Source organism: Triturus cristatus, chromosome 8 (genome assembly GCF_964204655.1).
Source record: "Triturus cristatus chromosome 8, aTriCri1.1, whole genome shotgun sequence".
Taxonomy (NCBI): Eukaryota; Metazoa; Chordata; class Amphibia; order Caudata; family Salamandridae; genus Triturus; species Triturus cristatus.
This window is the reverse complement of record NC_140591.1, coordinates 1408088042-1408106746: the sequence shown is the minus strand read 5'-3', so window position 1 is coordinate 1408106746 and position 18705 is coordinate 1408088042. Positions and strand designations below refer to the sequence as shown.

Genomic DNA, 18705 nt, shown 5'->3' with positions numbered 1-18705 from the left:
TTCTTGTCTTATGCTCTTTGCTGGAGGAAAGGGAGGGGCCCCAGTCACCTGTATTCACCAAAACTGGCCACCTACCCTTTTCCCCTGGATCTCACCATCACATTTTACCACTTAGTAACGTTTTGACATGTTTTGTGGCATAATATTTAATGTTATGCAGGGCTCGATGTCACGGGGTAAAAGGTGGGATTACAGCTGGACCATAAGGGCACTTGCCCAGTATTGTAGACACATTGCGTGTCATATAATTTGGAGTCTATTACTTCTACCAGTCAGACATAATACCGATGAGGTCATGCCAGCATAACGAGTACTTGTCGAACATGGTCAAAGTGTCGGCACAGACCCTCGACAACTGACTTTTGTTAGCTATCCTGCAACATTCATTTGTTTGTATACTTTACGACATGTTAAGTAAGTGGGCTCACATTAGTCTGTTCATTCACTGCTACCCGCAGCTATTAATTTGCAAATGACAGACATATTATGTGATTACATTTATGTATAGGAAGGTTTTTTTAATTTTTTTTATATCTCTCTGCAATTTGTAATGTCTATCCATTCAATTTTGCAACTTGTCACTAGCGATTGAAGGTATTGTCCGGTGCGCGCTATTATTGTTCATTTTAACGACAAGGTGATAACGTTTTATTTGCATTGAATTCTGCTTCTCCACGCTGGCTGGTAGTGATTTGACTACGCATGCGCACATACATCCATACCGACTATCAAAGTCGCCTTTGCGCTACCACAATGCTTACAGTTTTTTGGTTGTAAATGTACATTTCTCATTTGCAAATCGGGCTTAAATTCTTAACTACTGTAAGCATTACGAGCTTTTGGATTAGATTGTTAGATTACCATACAATGAAGATTCCAACATGTCTGCCAACCATGGGAAGTAGTCCACACATCAAGGAGTCCTTTGTTTATGTTAATGTCACTTTTGTCTCTTTATTTGTTGCCTTTTCGACTGGGCACATTAGACATGAACAAGGCTTCTAAGGGAGCTGAAACGCATTGTGTAATAAAACACTTGGCGATTTATATTTTTGTACTGAGTCTATTAGTTCTGACAGCGTACGTACTAAGAGTGGATTCAGAATTTAAATGCCGGTGGGCTTCGCCGGCGTGTACGCCACCTCCCACGGGTCCCCAGCAGTCTGGTAGGAGCAACAGGAACATATATATATATATATATATATATATATATATATATATATATATATATATATACACACATTTTTTTTTTCCTGGGATTAAAAAAAACAAAATCCAAACGCGTAGTGAATTATTTTGTTCTCTATTTATTTCATGCCAAAAGAAGGAAAAACAAAGAGCAGCCGACACATGTTTCACCCGTATGGCTAGCAAATCAAGGGCTTTTTCAAGGCGGATTAGAACAGGATAGACATAATCTGCACAGAACTTATGTATACAAATCATATAGTTACATGTTGGACAGGATCATCATCAGATCCAAAAGTATAAATTTTTAATTATAAGGTAAAATTATCACATTTCATGACATGTCCCCAAAGCTAAATGACCCAGTTTAGAACAAAATAAATCGGTATATTATTTTAGTTTGTAATCACCTGCACATAATTCTTCCACCAAAAATAGGTTCCTTCATGCTTGCTGCCATGAGATGAGAGGTAGGCGGCCAGGGTACAATCTATACAAAGTACTGACATGGCAATGTTTTCTATGAAGGCCAGAGCTGTCGCAAACATTTTTGTAACGTGGCTGCACTGTTCTTGGGTACCTCAAGTTTCAAGAGAATAATGTGACTGCAGAAAGTGAAGAGCTCTAATCCCTGCAGAGTAGAATCAGGTGTTTCGATCACCAATCTTCTGGAGTAGGGTCAATCGTACAGTTGTTTAAATTGCCATATCCGGTTTTGTTTGATCTGAAGCATAGTCCTAGAATGGTGCTTTTAGTACAAAGTACTTTAGTAGGCTTAATTTGAATGACCAGATTATTTCTGGAAAAAGTGTTTCCTTTAATTGGCATATTTTAAAATCATAACTATTGCCAGCCTGAAAACATGGATATTCTAGAAAAAAAAATCCTAGGACCCACAATTTGTATGGAGACAGCCTAACAAGTATGGTTGCAGTGAGAAATCCTTGATGGAAAATTATTATTTTTGTATCGAAGAACCAAATATCACACCTATGAGACACCATGACATAATGAAAAATCAGGTTTTTGAAGAGAACGACTGACAAGCAAGCCAGCATGGGCTTATGCTTTGACCCGGTTCTATTGCAAATACTACAATTATTCTTAGAAAAGGGCTATATTGTTTCTTGCAATGGGTCAAGGCATAAACTCATTTCATTTGTTTAAGAAGTGCCAATAGACAAATTTAAAGTGAAAGTCACGTGCACAAAACACATAGGATTCTGTCACAAGATGAAACTCAAAAAGGTGAAAATATGCAAACAATGTAGGGTTCAACAGAGAGAAAAAGAATTTCTCATGTGGGCTGTGGTGAAACGGACAGAAACGTAATTTAATTATCCTCCCATTAACACAAAGCAGATTTGAAATTAAATTACAGCACTATATTAATTGTTCTTCAAAGCTCAAAAATGGAAACACTGACACTTACCACAATGCTCAAGAAATCAGAAAAATCCGTTGTCCTTTTCTTACAACACGACCAGCCCTATAATAACGAAATAAACAGATTATCCAATTTTCTTAGGCTGTATGTGATATATAAATGCTAGATAAAAGGCTTAAATTCTACGATAATTATCCACTCTTGGAGCACTCATTTGTCTAACTGTGGATTGCTTTGCTTAAGTCTTTCAGCCTGAAAACACACACTTACATTTGCAAGACATGAACACACAATTTCCTATACTAAGGCAGTATAAATGTGACAGCTTCCAAACATGTTAGAAAAAGGACAAGATATTGATGAGTTACCAGGGGAGGCTACTCTGTAATGGCAGAGGAGCGTCGTCCCACTCGTCAGCCAGTCACAGAAAAATAAAATGAGAATGAAACTTCTGTGACTGGCTCTGACATCGATGCAGGGCGGGCCGGCTAATGACAGGCAGGTGGTGGGCACTTAGACGTGTGCATATATGTTTGGCCGGCCGTCCAAACATACATAAATACATACATACATACATGCGCTCTTCTATTTCTCCAACCCACCTGTGTTCTCAGCCGAGTTGGAAAAAAAGCCGGAGGCTACACAGCAATGTCTGAGTGGCAGAGCAAGCCACTCAGACCAATCCTGGCGCTGCTCTCCCAGCAGGAGAGCAGCATCAGGATTGGCTGAGGAGCCTCTGCCTTCCCAGAGACTGATGGGAGAGCTCCGAGGCAGCGGTCTGCGTCGGAGGCTGCTGGCAAAAGGTACATTTTTAAAAATTATTATTTTCTCTTCCCTGTCCACCCCCAAACCCTTCCCCGACCCGCCTGTCTGCCCCCTCACATTCCTGTTGATGTGGCCACCATTGTTAGTTACCTTGATTAGTTACTGGTAAATTTATAAACTACAAGTTATTAAAGATACTTAGGTTGCCAGTAGTTGAGCCAGGCACTGCTAATCTCCATGCACCTCCGGAAACTTGACGAACATGTGTAATGCAAGTGAGTGAAAAGCAATGCAGTTGGTAATATAGGAGGTTTATCTTGTTCTCTCAGACTAACGGTGGAATCGACTGGTTACACTCATGCATCAAGCAAAAAAGGCTTAGCTTACTCTTTGGTAAATGCATAAGGTTTCGCCTATATGATTAATACTTTTTTTTGTAAATGTTAGCTTGTTGAGCAGTTGTTCAATACAAGTTACTGAAACTTCGTAAAAGCGTTATGACTTCTTTATATACAGTGCAATTAAGACCAAAAAATTGTAAAAGAAAAAAACCAGCATACACGTGTTGTAAAAACACACAATGCTTCTACAGACAAAGTTTGAACACACACAATATACTTACTGTACAGTCACCCAAATACATACAACACAGAAAAAAAACATGCACGAGCAGTGCAATCTAAAACACATCATCTACACTATACTGTAAACATATAGCATGCACATAGCCATATCATTCAAGCAGACAATACGGTTTAAAAACAGTGTGCAGACATGTGCTAAACACACAAGGCATGCACACGCAATACACTCTAAACACAGCAGGCACGCCTAATCATCAGATGCGGAATGCATACAATCTATGCCTAGGGGACATCTGACCACATCATTTTGTAAATAGAATGCACAAATAAAATAAACTACAGAAACACAACCTTCTGTCCACCAAGTGGCATGTATTCACCATATCTCGTGCATGGAAAGCCTACTCTCGTAATACACTGTACACAAGAAATTGTGATCTGTATACCATGTATTAAATTAATATGGTGTTAATCTTGAGACGGCGCAGACCCGATGTAATGCTCACAAGCCGTAGACACAATATATTGTACACAAAATGCAAGCACGTTATACTGTACATTTACCATGCACACAAGAGACACTGAAGAAACAGCATACTGAAGTTTTAAGGCATGAATACGCGAAATGCAGATTATGCGACACATGCATGAGATGAACACAAGTATTTTGTATTACGGTATACTCCACAGACAATGCACACAAACATAATTGGGCAGACAATGTGCACTTACACTATACCTAGGCCTGGTTCGCGTTCGTGGAGTTTGCAGGGTTTTCTGCACTCTGTGGAGCTCGCGGAGCGCAGAAAACTCCGCTTCGCGTTGTGCAGCTAAGATTTCTCCCCGCTCGCGATGGCAAATTCGGGATCGCGAACGGTAAGTTCGCGAGCTGCCGCTCTGGTAAAATTTCTACCGGAGCGGCAGGAATACCAGCACAAACTGCAGTACGCACTGCACTCCGCCACTCGCGGAACTTCGCAGAGTTTTTTTTGTAACTTTGCGGACTACGCCCAGGTTTCTATACCAGGTTTCTATACCACACACAGTCTGTACACGACCGATACAATATACAGGCACGACATCAAAATACCTGTACATGAATAGTATTCAGTAATCCATAATAGTAGGCTTCTAGTGTGTTCTGCTTGTCACGCTAAATTTGTTTTTAATTCCTTTTAACTGTATATTTGTAAATCATGAATTGTCTGTTGTAGCACTGAATTTTAATCTGCTTTGAAAAAATAGCTGCTTGCATTAGCATCTAACACTCCGCACTTTACTAATTCAGGGCTCTGCTCCCTAGAGGCCATCTTTTTTGTGCCTCACGTTAGCTATAGTTAGCACTCAAGCTTTTTACGCTGCGGCTCGGCTCACTATTTTAATGAACCGTGAGCGGATGCGCCGATGGCGCGCTGAAGGCGCACCAAAGGCAAGCCTGTCTGTGCCAGTCCGGAACCAGGGGCCACAAGCCCTGGTCCAACAAATACAGTGAGACGTATCTACACTGCTAGACACCTGTATGAGCTCCGGCCGACCCCTTCCTCCAAATGTAAAGCTTTTAAAATGGATGAAGCCCTCTCTCACTGCAAACATTGCAGGTTATCCTTCACCTGCCCTAGGCAAAGTAATGAGGACAGCGGAAATGTCCGACAAACACAGTACAACAGAGAACTTAAACTTTGCTGAGCCACCAGGGAAAACTACATCAAAAAGTGCACTCCCAGACTATCAGGATTTCACTATTTCAACATTAATTGTCGATCACTCCCTAAAAATAAAGATATTTTTTAATCTTCTGACTAATAACCAACCGGACGCTGTATTTATAACAGAAACTTGGCTATAAGATAGCTCAGGTCCTGACCTGACAGCAGCACTTCCATCCAATTACTCCATTATCAGGAAGGATAGGAAGCTAAAGTTGGGGGGTGGTATAGCGATTTATAAAAGCACTTTTTATTGCAAAATTGACGATTTTTTGGCCACTGATTGTGAAGCTCTACTATTCAAAATCATGCTCACACTGAAGTTCACTTTTTCTGGCATTCTGTTCAACCGGCATCCGGGCCCAGCTGGGCCTTAGGCATCATCTTTCCCTGACCTAGTTACCCCTTACATTCTGAAAGCAGCCAACTTTACCATCTTGGGCGATCTAAATCTACATTTAGAAGACCCTAAATGCTCCAAAAAGTGTGTCACTTATTGCTGATTTAGAAGCATTGAACATTCGATTTTGTAATTCAGGTCCGACCCATATGGCAGGCCATCTGCTTGACCCTATTTTCTCCAATCTGTCTGGTCTCAGTTGCACCCCTGCCCTTCCCTTATGCTAGTCTGATCATTTCGCTGTTACTTTCTTGCTAAAAGTCTCGCCTTGTCCTCCTATAGTCTCTATGGGGCCTAAACAACAAGTTAGAAATTGGGCAAAACCTGATGTCTCAGCTCTGAATAAACTTTTAATTGACAGTAGACCAGAGGTAGTAATGCTATCTACAATGGATCTGGATTCCATCCAAACCTGGATCTTACAGGCAGTTAACACATGCCTCCCTCTGTCTAATAAACACTCCAACATTCATCAACCACTTGCCCCTTGGTTCACTGATAGACTTAAGGTTGAAAAATCTGGCTGTAAAACCCTTTAAAGACACTGGAGATAAAACTACCAGATAGATGCCAAACTAGCATACAAAAAAGCCTTAAGTGAATATTACATTCTCTATAGAGCTGCTCGAGCTGAGTTCTTTTCAGATAAATCTCTCAAGCACAAAACTGCTCCAAAACTCTCTTCAAGGTGGTCAAACAGTTATCCGACTCGGAAACTCAGACCACTCCACCTGCTCTTACTGGTACTCAATGTGAGGAGCTCGCTCAATACTTTGTGGATAAAGTTGTAAAAATACATTCTGCACTGTCTAGCACTAAACTACAAAACCATCCATCTGATTCTGAGACCTCCTTCAATGCTACCAGTGTCGGTAGGACGGAGGCCTTCATTGACATTAAACCAGCCAATAATCTGGAAGCCTGGTCTCTTTTAGATTTCAGCTTAATTAATAGCCTTTTGAGAAATATTACATCTGGATCCCCCCGTGATATACTTCCTATTTCTGTGATGAAACAGCTGGATGCTCCATTCGCTCTATAATTAGGAACCCCCTAAATGCTTCCCTGCATGAGGGCCTATTTCCTTCGGAATGGAAACATGCTATGGTACTCCCTCTTTTAAAGAAAGACAACGGTGACAATTCTAAGCTATCTAATTTCCGTCCCATCTCGCTGCTTCTGGCCTTCTCTAAACATGTCAATTCTCAGCTGACCTCTTTTGTTGAGTCCCAGAAATTTCTTCACGCCTCTCAATCTGATTTAGAGCTGGTTTCTCTACGGAATCTAATCTACTTGGGGTCACCGAAATGCTGAGGCACCAGCTGGATGAGGGAGACACGGCAGCTGCTGGAACTCAGCGCTGTGTTTGATACAGTGTCCCGTGTTGTTTTGCTGAAAGCATTGAAGTTCTGGGGCCTAGAGGGTTCTGCGCTGCAGTGGCTTAGCTCTTTTCTAACGGACCGTACTTTTCAGGTCTTTTCTACAGCGGCCAGCTCCAATTCCTATGTATCACCCTAAGGTTTGCCTCAGGACTGAGTCCTTTGTTGGTCTATGTCCGTCCGTTGGCAGATGTTGCTGAGGAAGCAGGGCTGTCCCTTTTTAAGTCGAGCGTGAGCCAGCGCGAGAATGCGCTGCTATGCGAGACTTCTTGTATACGCTCACCTAACGGGTAGCGCATAGAAGCCAAGCCCACTCTCCGCGCATGTTTGCCATTGGCTTGTGTCATTGTCTGTCCTAAATGCTGGCTTCTGATTGGTCAATCCACTTGTTAGTCCCTCCTAGTACCGCCTCCTCTTCATTTGTCACCTCCTATGGCGACTGGCCCCTTTACTTAGTTTGTTACACGGTTCGCTATTTTTTTAGACTAAGCACTATTTTGTTTAAGGAGGCTCTCCTCCTCAGGCATGACATGCTTTGGTGCATTTTTTAACCCCCCCTCCTGTTGTCCGTGCATTCTTCCCCCTGCCCGCCCTCCCTCCTGTTTGTGTCTTCAAAATGCCCCCGCCTGCAATCCCTTACGTTGTCTGTGCCTTCTCCCCCCTCCCGTTGTCCGTGATGCCAACCATTTACAATGCAATAGGTCTCGCGTAAATAAGAGACCTATTGCATTGTAAATGCTTGTATTTAAACTGCAATAACGTGTTAGCATACTGTTGTACAAGAGGCTTTGAGACCCACGGGGCTAGTGATAAACCATATACGCCTCTTTCCTTCTCCTGCCGCCACCTCAAGCCGGGTTGATGGTCGCATAGCGACCAAGGCCCCCGCTGCTTTGACAGCTAGCGTCGGGCACACTGCATGAAGCAGCAGTCCGGAGCAGAGTCGAGCTCCCACACCGTTAATCAAGCAAGGAGGGACACTTGGCAGCCCTGTCTGGAGCTCTGCTCTGCTGGCTGAGCGCACGTCATGCCCGGTGGGAAGCGAGGGAGGGCCACATGCTTTAATGTCCTAAAGTGGCTAAGAAAAATCATATGGATGATACCTCTCGCGGTGCAGAAAACGGTGGTTCATGCCCTGGTCACATCTAGGCTGGATTACGGTAACATCGACTGAAGATAGAGAATCGAATTAAGTTCAAAGCTCTATGCTTCATGTTTAAAATCAAAATTGGAGTGTCCCCGACATATCTGCAATCGCTGGTACAGCTCTATCTTCCCTCACAACCTTTGCGTTCTGCCCAACAACTTAGGTTCACCATCCCCAAAGGCAAACTTTCTTGTATGCGTGGCCGTTCTTTTTCTTATCTTAGTCCCACTCTATGGAATTCCAAGCCTCTCACTTTCCGCGAGGAAACCAAGTATGGTAGATTTGGTAAAAGTCTGAAGATTTGGTTGTTTAATCTTCGATTACCTGTTCAGTTCTTCTTTTCATACCGGTTGGCGCCGGGAAACCTCTTTGGGTAGCTGAGCGCCTTACAAATTTAGTTTAATAATAATAATCCATACATTATACTTTACCCATACACAGCTCATACATAAAATATAGTGTACACATGTGTGCATTCGCGTGTGCATACACTATTCAGAAAATAAACCGAATTGTCATAATATGTACTCTGGAAACTATTCTCTAAAAGCTAATACTGAACATCATATGCTGGGCGGGGAATGCTAACACACAACATGCAGGAAACACACTGGATGCGCTTGGACAAGGAAGGCATGTGCATCGCCTGCACAGTTCTTAGACTCAGCATAAAGGCGGCAACCAGAGCTACATAAAAGGAAGTTCCTTTTATTTTGATGTGCACATATAGCTTGCGTCCATAACAAGTTATACCATACCTGCCACAGCGGACCAAGTCTGGGACCGACAGGAAGCTAAACACCCCCACCAGGATACTGTCCGGGAGGCAGACAATCACCACAGCTGTCATGTCTGTACAGGAACACAGATTCGAGATACCTTTCAACTCCTCCTTGCTGTGCATCAACATGTCCGCCATCCTGGCGCAGGCTCGCTACTGTTCCTCGTGGAAGATTTAGGTGGACGACACAGGGTTCATATTTAAATATTAAGGCAGACTGCATCAAGATTGGTTTTTCATTAAGAAACGGGCTAGTACGTTGTGAAAGTGTCACAACTGACCTCGAGGCGCGCTGCCAATGCCCATATGTGGCGTTTGGTTGGCTTCATGTGACTACGGTGTCCTAGAAGTTTAACGAAGCAGTGTCACCAATGCCTCGATATAAGGGAAGAAACACTCTAGGCAACAAGTTAGGGGTTTGAAAAGTAATCTCATGTGACTGCTGCCTGACTCCAAGATGGCGACAGTCCGAGACGGGGATGTGTCGAGGTGTTATTAAAGTAGTGCATGGGAGGTGGGAAAAGGGCTGGGGAAGCAACATGAGGTTCTGAGACAAACTGTACAGAGCCATGCTCTCAGAAGTAAAAATAAATAAATAAATACATTTTTTTTAAAGTACAGGGTAAGTGCTGTGCAGGCTTAAAAAAAAAGTGCCACAAAGCGTATCAATACAGTGGGTGCCCGGAGAACGATATGAGGAGCAACAGGAAATAATATGTTACAGCCAATAGAAACAGAGAAAAAGTAAGTGGCAAGCACAAAAACAAATGAAAGGCCTTCTAAGGTTTATATTAACAATAGATTTCACAAGCACAGCACAAGTGCTGTGCAGGCGAAATCTAAAAAGGAATGCAAGGTTTAAATTTTGCGATCATTGTCATGGTTGCATTAAAATCTACCAGGTATTGGACACTAGCAACTACCATATTTAAGTCTACTTTTAGACAAAGAATATGCTGCAACTTTAACTCTGATTAGTAAAAGATTTATTATTAGCATATGTATGCCATAACATAATTAACAGTGAAATAATTAATACAAAAGTATTACAAGACCTTAAAAAAAATAGCAGTCTTAATTCATTTAAAACCATTACTTTCCAGAAATTAATTTTGCAGTACATATTGATGCATAGATCCTCATAACTGCAAAAGCTCTCAAAGTTCTGGAGGGATTTATGCATTTCGTTTTGTGTACACGTCTGTAATACTTTGTCGTCCGCAAAAGGAAAAAAATACTATCTTTTTGTTGCACAGCTTCGGGACATCTGGACTTCCTCTCAAGACTCCCTATTGATAGAAATTCTTTAGAGTCATTCAAAAAGAAAAACATAAGCACCACACCCACCTAAGGATAAAATAGCATCCATGCTGTTACTGATATAAGACAGGGCAGTGTTTTTGATAGGTACAAAACGATACTGGGGAGAAATTAGAGACAAGGTAAAAAAAAAAAATTAAAAAAAAAAAAATGCCTTTTAAGTTTTGTCCCCACTCAAATCTTCTGAAGATCTATATTCTTTCTTTAGCAATTAAATCAACATTATATGGAAGGGGCTTTTGGCTACTGTTAAAATGGTTACCTCCATCACATGCTATGTTAGCAGCAGGTATGTCTAATCTTTAACAGCACCTAGCTGATAAAGTAAATTTCTTACAAGTTACAACTTCTAGTCAGTGACTTTTTAACAAAATGTAAGCTTCTAAATGCCTTATTCGAACCTGTACCAGCACTGCCAAGTTCAACCAGTATTGGTCTACTCATATGTTAATTATAGGTCTTCCTACATTAAATGCTGGGATAATAGGACGTTGTAGCCCTTCAAAACACCCTGCTTAAAATCAAATCCTGGACGTAGCATTGACAATCTCCCCATCCTACGAAGCCAATAGGACGGACATTCACTAACCAGTAGATGACCAAATTGGCAACAATAAACACTGCCTACACAACATCATTTTAACATGATTTTTAAAATGTTGAAAAGCATTCTCCAAATTCGACACTTCTGTCGGGAAATCTCTTACTTTGGAACATTGCAAGGAGTCTTCTTGGATGGCAGCAAAACAAGTTCTAAAGGTCACCACACTTTAGAACTTGATCTTGAAAACTATCATTCAGTTTCAGAAGGATAAATTCAATATTTGGTTTGGACTGAGTCAAACTGCTATTCCACAAGTTAACAGGCATTTTGCTCAGTTGGATGGGGTTCCCTAGGATGGGTAGGCGGTAAGAGAGGCAAGTGAACTTTTACTTCGGCGCTTTAAGACATACAATTTAGAATTTTCTTTTGACACACTCAGTTGAAAAAAGACAAATGTCTTGTTCAGTCGGTTCTTGTACCCAAGACTTCTGTGTTTAATTATAAGATATTTCAATATCACAAATAAAATCCTTTAAATGGAGTCTGCACAAACAAAGATGTGTGCCGAGTGTGCAAAAGAAGTGAAAACGACAAACAGTTTTTGGACGCAAGAGGTGATGAAAGTGCACATACATGATACTCCCTTTGGGCCATAGATTTTCAGACCTGTCGGAGAAAAGCAAGGGCGCCTTGGGTATCTAGTTCTAAGACAACTTCATGAGCATGGTTCCAGACCTAGAGAAACAAGCAAATGAACATGCTTTTTTAGTAGGATTGTACAGAGGAACTAAAGAGAGTCTGCAAGTCAGATTCACATTCGAGTAACTCAAACAGAAAAGTTGTTCAGTTGTGCAATATATAATGTAATTTTCTCTAGATGATAACACTATCCTTCACTGCAGTAACAATATTATTTTCAGTTTATTTTTAAATTTCCATCAAGGGAATGTCCATTGTAGAAGTTGAGAGAAACACCACCAATTTCACTTTGACTTTTGCCAACATTTAGTGGATTGACTGTGTTGGTGGTAGTAGCAGTACAGACTAAATATTTGTGTTATACAAGGGCATCCTTAATTCCCAATGCCACTGGTTTTATGCTGCTGCTTTCACCTTTGGTTAATGTGGACTAAGAGTGTGTGAAAATGGGAAGTTCTAAAACATGGGTACTCACAAACTTTCTCACGGGGGCCCAAAATAAGAGTCTGGTTTGGGCGAAGAGCGATGGCCCTGCGGGTGGGGTGGGGTGGGGGGGGGGGGGGGGAGGACGATGGTCCTGGGGGTCTAGGGGTTGTGGGGGGTGAAGGCTAGAATGAAGAAAAAAAAAAAAGAATCAGCACCATTAAAAAAATATATCTCCATAATCGTTCAATGGAGGAGAGGCAAAGACGTATGAGAAAGCAGAATATGTTGCCTTTCTCCAAGTTCTGGTGAGTTTTAAGGCGTTATGATGACCCTTAGTTCCTGCATATTGAAGTGAAAACGAATAGTACAGTAGTCATTCCACACCTGGGTCAGCCGGAGGATCAACCTCTAGATTAGGAGTGTTGGTGAATACTAAATCCAATGTATGACCTGCTATATGGGTAGGACCTTCTATTTTTTGGAGGAGTCCTAAAGATTCCAAATCTGCAAGCGGGCGGATAGTATGTGGATCACAGATTTTATCCACATGGTAATTAAAATCTCCAAAAAGCAGGAAGTTGTCCGCAGCTAAAATATGCGGGGCAAGCCATTCCATTAACTTGGTGCTAAAGTCTTTCTTTTCATAAGGAGAGCCCCCCCAATGCTGCCTTGAGGTAGTTTCTAATTTAAAATTAATTATCTCTAACCAGTTAGTAGAGAAAGAACCTAAATTATAATTTTTTGTGGTTCACTTGAGGCAATAGCACCCTACCCACCCCAGTTGTCAGTCTGTCTAATTTTATTAGATTATAGTCGGCCGAAAATGCTATTGCAATACATTGAGACACTGCAAAATGAAGTCATGTTTCAGTTATAAAACATAAGTCTGGTTTAGCAGAATCTAATAAATCCTTTAGCTCAGAAGCATGTTTCAGAATATAACGTGCATTAAGATAAAGATCATGTAGCCAAGATGGAGCACGCCTAAAGGTTTCAGATTATGTACAGTGCTCTATATTTTAAAAACCTTGCCCTGAGATACATGAGGGCTTGTGCTTCGTTTGTGAGGATGAGGGGAGTCAGGTAAAATTACAAACACTTTAATGTGAAGGACCTTCTTGAACCAGTAATGGACCCCGCTGCAATAGTAGCTGGGGGTTGTTCTCTTTATCTCAATAAGGTTCCTACTGGTGTAAAATAATCGAGGCATGATTGTTCTTCAATGATGCAGCCTTGATGGTGGCGTCCAGGCGTGGACTGGCTTGCTTTAGATGCGCCTTCTGTGCGCGTCCGCCGTCGAGGCACCGACTAAATAGCCATTTGGTAGCCCCTAAGTAGATTAGACGGCAACACTAGACCATCAACTGACCAAAGATGGCGGTGGCTGATTCTATACCGCGTTGACTGAGCTAACTCGATCACTCTGATCGGTCCCTTCGCTCAATCGGCACTTGCTGTGACGGACCAGGGATTAGCACCAGAGAAAGAGGAACCCACAGGTTGAGGGCAGAAAAAAATCTCAGATTAAAACTGTAACGGACGCTCCTGTGCCAAAAATACAAAGCAAAAGTAAGGTGAAGAAGCCCTCCCTCTACCGGTAAAATATCTTTAAAAAATAAAAGCACAACAGCATAGTTTATACCAATAATGCTGGCTGCACAATTAAAGTTAAAACAGCAACCGCTGCGCATCTGCATCGGGGCACCCATTAAATAACGTTTTGGTAGCCATAAAGCAAATTAGATGGCAACACTAGACCATCAACCAACCAAAGATGGCGGTGGCGGACGCTATGCCATTTGACCGAGACAATTCGATCACTTAGTGATCTGTCCCTTCACTCAATTGGCACTTGCTTTGACGGACCAGGCATTACCACCAGCGAAAGAGGAACTTGCAGGTAAGCGCAGAAAGAATCTCAGACTGAAATTGTAACAGCCGCTCCTGCTCCCAAAAAAGCAAAGCAAGGTTAAAAAGCCCTCCCCCTACCAATAAAATATCCTTAAAAAAAATAAAGCAGGACTGCAAAGCTTATACCAATAATTTTGGCTGTACTCTTAAAACAGAGACCTGAAACTGCACTTTAAAAGCTGATCCAGATGCAAGTCTGTAAGCTTACTTCTGAGTTTACTCTTTCCCAGTCCCATTGTGGAAAACAAACTTTTCACAAACATATGTTGACCCAAACATAAAAATTACTTTCTGGGCCACTGGGAAAAAAGAGGAAATTTGTCAGAAGGCACAATAGTCTAGAATTCCTATGGTGCAGGTTACAAAAAAGATTCGTTGAGAGCTGAATTGTGATGTATGTCAATCCATTCTATTTCTGCTTCGCCCTTTTCATGCCAATAAATTCAAAATGTCAAGATTTCATGCACTCACTATCCAGGGGCTCTGAATTGAGAAAATCGTGTTTTGATCTCCCCAGACAATTACTCAAGACATGCACCTAGGTCTAGCATTGACAGCATTTTTTTTTGCATTTGGAAACCTCTGCGTCACAGCCAACAGTTTTGGGAAGTGGGTGAAGTCAGCATCATTCAGTAGTTCTGAGTGGTACAAGCTTACTTTCAAATGAGCAAAATACCATTCATCATGGAGCCCAAAAGCTGTTTGCCTTGCAGTGTCAAATCGAGAGCACTGAAGTGTGTGAATAGATATGTAAGAAAATTAAGCATTATAAGCCATTTCATATCCTTTAGTTCAGGGAATGAGTGACATCTACTATTTACAGTATTCAATTTCAAGAAGCAAAGCGATGAACCGTTCCAGAACTTTCCCTTTGCTTGGCCATCGCATGTCAGTGTTCACCAAGAGGTCTGTATGATCAGCTTCAGAATCCTGCAGCATTGCTTTAAAAAAGTCTATGGTTAAGGGCAATGGCACACACAAAATTAAAAATTTTCACTGCAAGTTTTAGGACGTTATTCAGTTCTCTGTGCTTTAATTTTGTGCACTAAACTTCTTGATGAATAATGCAGTGGTAGTTTATCCAAGTCTTTCCAGTGAGCTTCTTTTCAAGCAGAGATACAAAGCCTCGGTCATGGCCTACCATGGCAGGAGCCCAATCAGTTGTGATGCTGACAAGAGTGTTCAATGGTATGTGATCTATTTTAAGTAGTTGCAGATGCTGTCCAGTATATCTTCTCATCTTGTGTGCCCTTGCAGTGGAAGAAGGCATAGAAGCTCTTCTTTGGGATTCATTGATTGGTCCAAATACCTCACTCAAACTAATATCTGGGCCAAGTCTGTGGACTCATCCATGACAATGCTGAAGAACCATGACTCTCCAACTGCTTTGATCACCTGCTCCTGGAGGTTTTCTCCCATTGCCTCTATTCTGTGTGCACACTTGGAATCCAATAGTTGTAATGTGCAGATTTTCTTTAAAATGCTGGCTTTATTGATATAGTTTTAAAATAAAATGAACTGAAAGTAAACATTTCTTCACCAGCTCTGCCTCTGCGAATATGTTTCTTATGTTTGGGAAGCAAGTAGAATATTTTGATCAATGCTTCAGAAACAGCCTCAGATTTCTTCTGGCAAAGGAAGAGCTTCTGCTGGGAAAGAAGCAACTGCTTTAACAATGCCACTTTTCTAGAGTTCTCAGAATATCCTGAGTGTCGAGCTTTGTAGTGACGTTATAGGTTATACCTCTTAAGAACATTTACTTTCCCTTTGAAAAGCAAATTGTTTTCCCTTTGGGGCATCTTCCTGTGCTACCTGGAATGCCCAGTGTTCACTCTGTAAGGATCTGGGTGGTTTGCTAGGCTTAGTAACTGGGCTGGAGGCCATTGCAGAGCTCTCCAGCTGAATTGTTACTGTGCAATATATAACTAGGAATCAGATTTTCTGCCTCAAAAACGATCTACTGACATGCCTCCCGACCGATGGACCGCCACTGCCTCACAACCGAAACCACTTCACGACAGATGGACCGACACCACCTCACAACCGATGTACTGACAATGTCTCACAACAAAAGGACTGGCACCTCTGGCCCTAGACAAAAGGGCCAATGATTTATCTTGCTACAGACTTCTGTGAGCAACACCAAAGTAATATTATTTGTTTAAAGATACGCGACGTGTAAAAAGTGAAGCATGCATATTGTGATTAAACATTTAATTGATAACGCACATAGTGGTTTTGGTCCATTCCCAGAGAAGCATGTTTGAAAATGGAATTTTTGCAATTATGCTTGCAACTTGCCAGCTATCATAGGGCCGTTCATTAGATCCAGACGTTTTATGCCATTTTAAAAGTATCCTATGAAGAGAGTTTTGCATTGTTCTTAGTTTAACTCAAAATTATAATTTTTCCTCAAGAAGACATGATGCTGTACGAATTCTAGCTAAATGCTCTTCTGTAACTTATGGGGGTTGCAATAAGCGTTTTAAGCCAGATCTAATAATTGTTCAAAATGTTTTTGTCAGGTACTGCCTTGCTGAGTCATTTATTTCTGATTAGGATGTGCACCACTTTAATTTATTTGCTTATTTAGGAAGATGATAACTGTTCTTGTCCGGCTCGCTACGTTGATTTTATTATGGATGCATCTAATGTGTTGAGCCACAGATTCCTGCATGGTAAGGGGTCTCTAATGGGTTTTTAGCATGGTACTATTAATGCATTTACTGTAGTAGCCTGTTGGGACTAGTGTAGAGGCAGGTTCAGGATGGGGATACACTAGGCCCAAAATAGGGATATTCATGCAGCAGATGCTGGTTGTGTAGTTGTAATTTCCTAAGGCCACCAATGCATGTGCTGCGTGTGACCACTGAGCTAAACTAATACAGCACGGTTTGTAGAAGACTGCATGATGTGGCTTACCTACAGTGGTCTGGGTGAGAACCGGGGTGGGCTAACTGATCCAACAATAACAGTGCAGCAAAGAATCTATTCTGTTTTTCTTTATATTTTGCAACAAAAGCTAACAACTACATTTTAAATACTTTTAGGTGATATGGGCAAATCAGCCAATACCCACGAAATGCCAGCAGCAGGGCAGTTCACCTTGCTCTGGTTCCATCTCAGCCTCCCCACCTCCTCGCTTTCTTAGCTAGCCCTTACATTGAAGAGCCTGTAATGCTAAACACCTTCAGTGCGGGGCATCTTTTTAGCCAACAGCCCACATGAAAAGGAAACTGCACATCCCAGAATGCATTTTACACTACTGAATACCAATGTATAAATATTAGTTTTGGAGAACATATTACACTTGAAGGGTGTTCCCTGATTACATTTTAAAGGAATTTTGGTAATTTCCACGTCCACTACCATGGGTGCATTTTGCTATTGGAATTGAGTTATCCAATATCAGTGTGGTAAGCTGTGGTGTTGTTATGTTCTCCCAAGTACAGTAGGACAATTGAAAACCATTTGCCATCTCTTAGTGAGCTGGCAGCATGCAATTCTAATTTTTATTTTTGGAGCTTAGCCAAGGATATACCCTCCATTGTTATTCTGAGAGTGAGATAAACAATGGAAGCAAGATAGAGATCTGGCATAAAATACTCTTCTGGCCAGGTCTGTCCTATAGGGCACTCTGGCAGTGCCAGAAGGGTTGGTCTGACAGTTCAGTGTGTGGATCTGTTTAACTGATGCGTAGGTGTTTACTGTTGCTTACCCGGACATTACCACAAACCTTGCCTGCAGCACCACATATACGCACATTCTCCCATGCCTTGCAAAACACATATAAAACATGTCTTTACATGTTAGAAGCTGCCCGGCTTAAAAATGTAGGCCATTTTTTTTAGCTATCCAGTCCTGTGAAAAGGGCTACTTTTATTTTTGTGCACGAGCCTGATTTCAGTCCCAGTCTGACCTGGTTTGTGGCTTTGTAAACACAGCCCTTGAAGATGCAGCATTCGTTTGACATCGGCAAAGTGCCATACAGTGGTGCTTGTGAAGGAGCAAGGTCGGACTACCTATAGGCGTGTGTTTGCAACTGAAAGATGCTGCAGGTCGCATGCTTGGGCAACAAGCATTGACATAGCCAATAGGTCTCGCCTTTGGGACCTTATAAGTGTTTAGCCATGCAACACTTGATGTTGTTGCACCAAGGATAGTGTGCTGGATGACTAAACACTTATAAGGTCCCAAAGGCGAGACCTATTGGCTATGCCAATGCTTGTTGTCACAGTGAAGAATGATATAAAGAATAAATAGTGCTCTGGTGCTATATATGATATAATATACATGGGACTGACAGGGATAAGATTTTTTTTAAAACATTCTTATCATGAGTGTTGTGATCCACAATCAAATTAAAAATAGTCCACATTTGTGAATTGTTGATGCTTTGACTCGCTATGCCAAATAAATCAGAAATGGGTCATTATATGGAGAGAAGGCGACACCAAAGGAATTGTGG

The 18705-nt window shown here is 41.6% G+C and overlaps 1 protein-coding gene across 2 annotated transcripts in view; it reads right to left on the bottom strand.

Moving 5' to 3' along the window:
* Nucleotides 1-18705, bottom strand: part of CHORDC1 (cysteine and histidine rich domain containing 1) — a 134385-nt gene that overhangs the window by 88231 nt on the left and 27449 nt on the right. The window contains exons 3-4 of one of the 2 annotated variants that reach the window (XM_085623132.1): nucleotides 11835-11936; nucleotides 2621-2677 (exon numbers count right to left, since the gene is read on the bottom strand). In XM_085623132.1, the coding sequence (XP_085479258.1) occupies nucleotides 2621-2677; nucleotides 11835-11855 (78 nt within the window). In that variant the 5' untranslated portion in view covers nucleotides 11856-11936. The remainder of the gene's footprint in view (nucleotides 1-2620; nucleotides 2678-11834; nucleotides 11937-18705) is intronic. The other variant, XM_085623131.1, reaches the window with a different exon arrangement.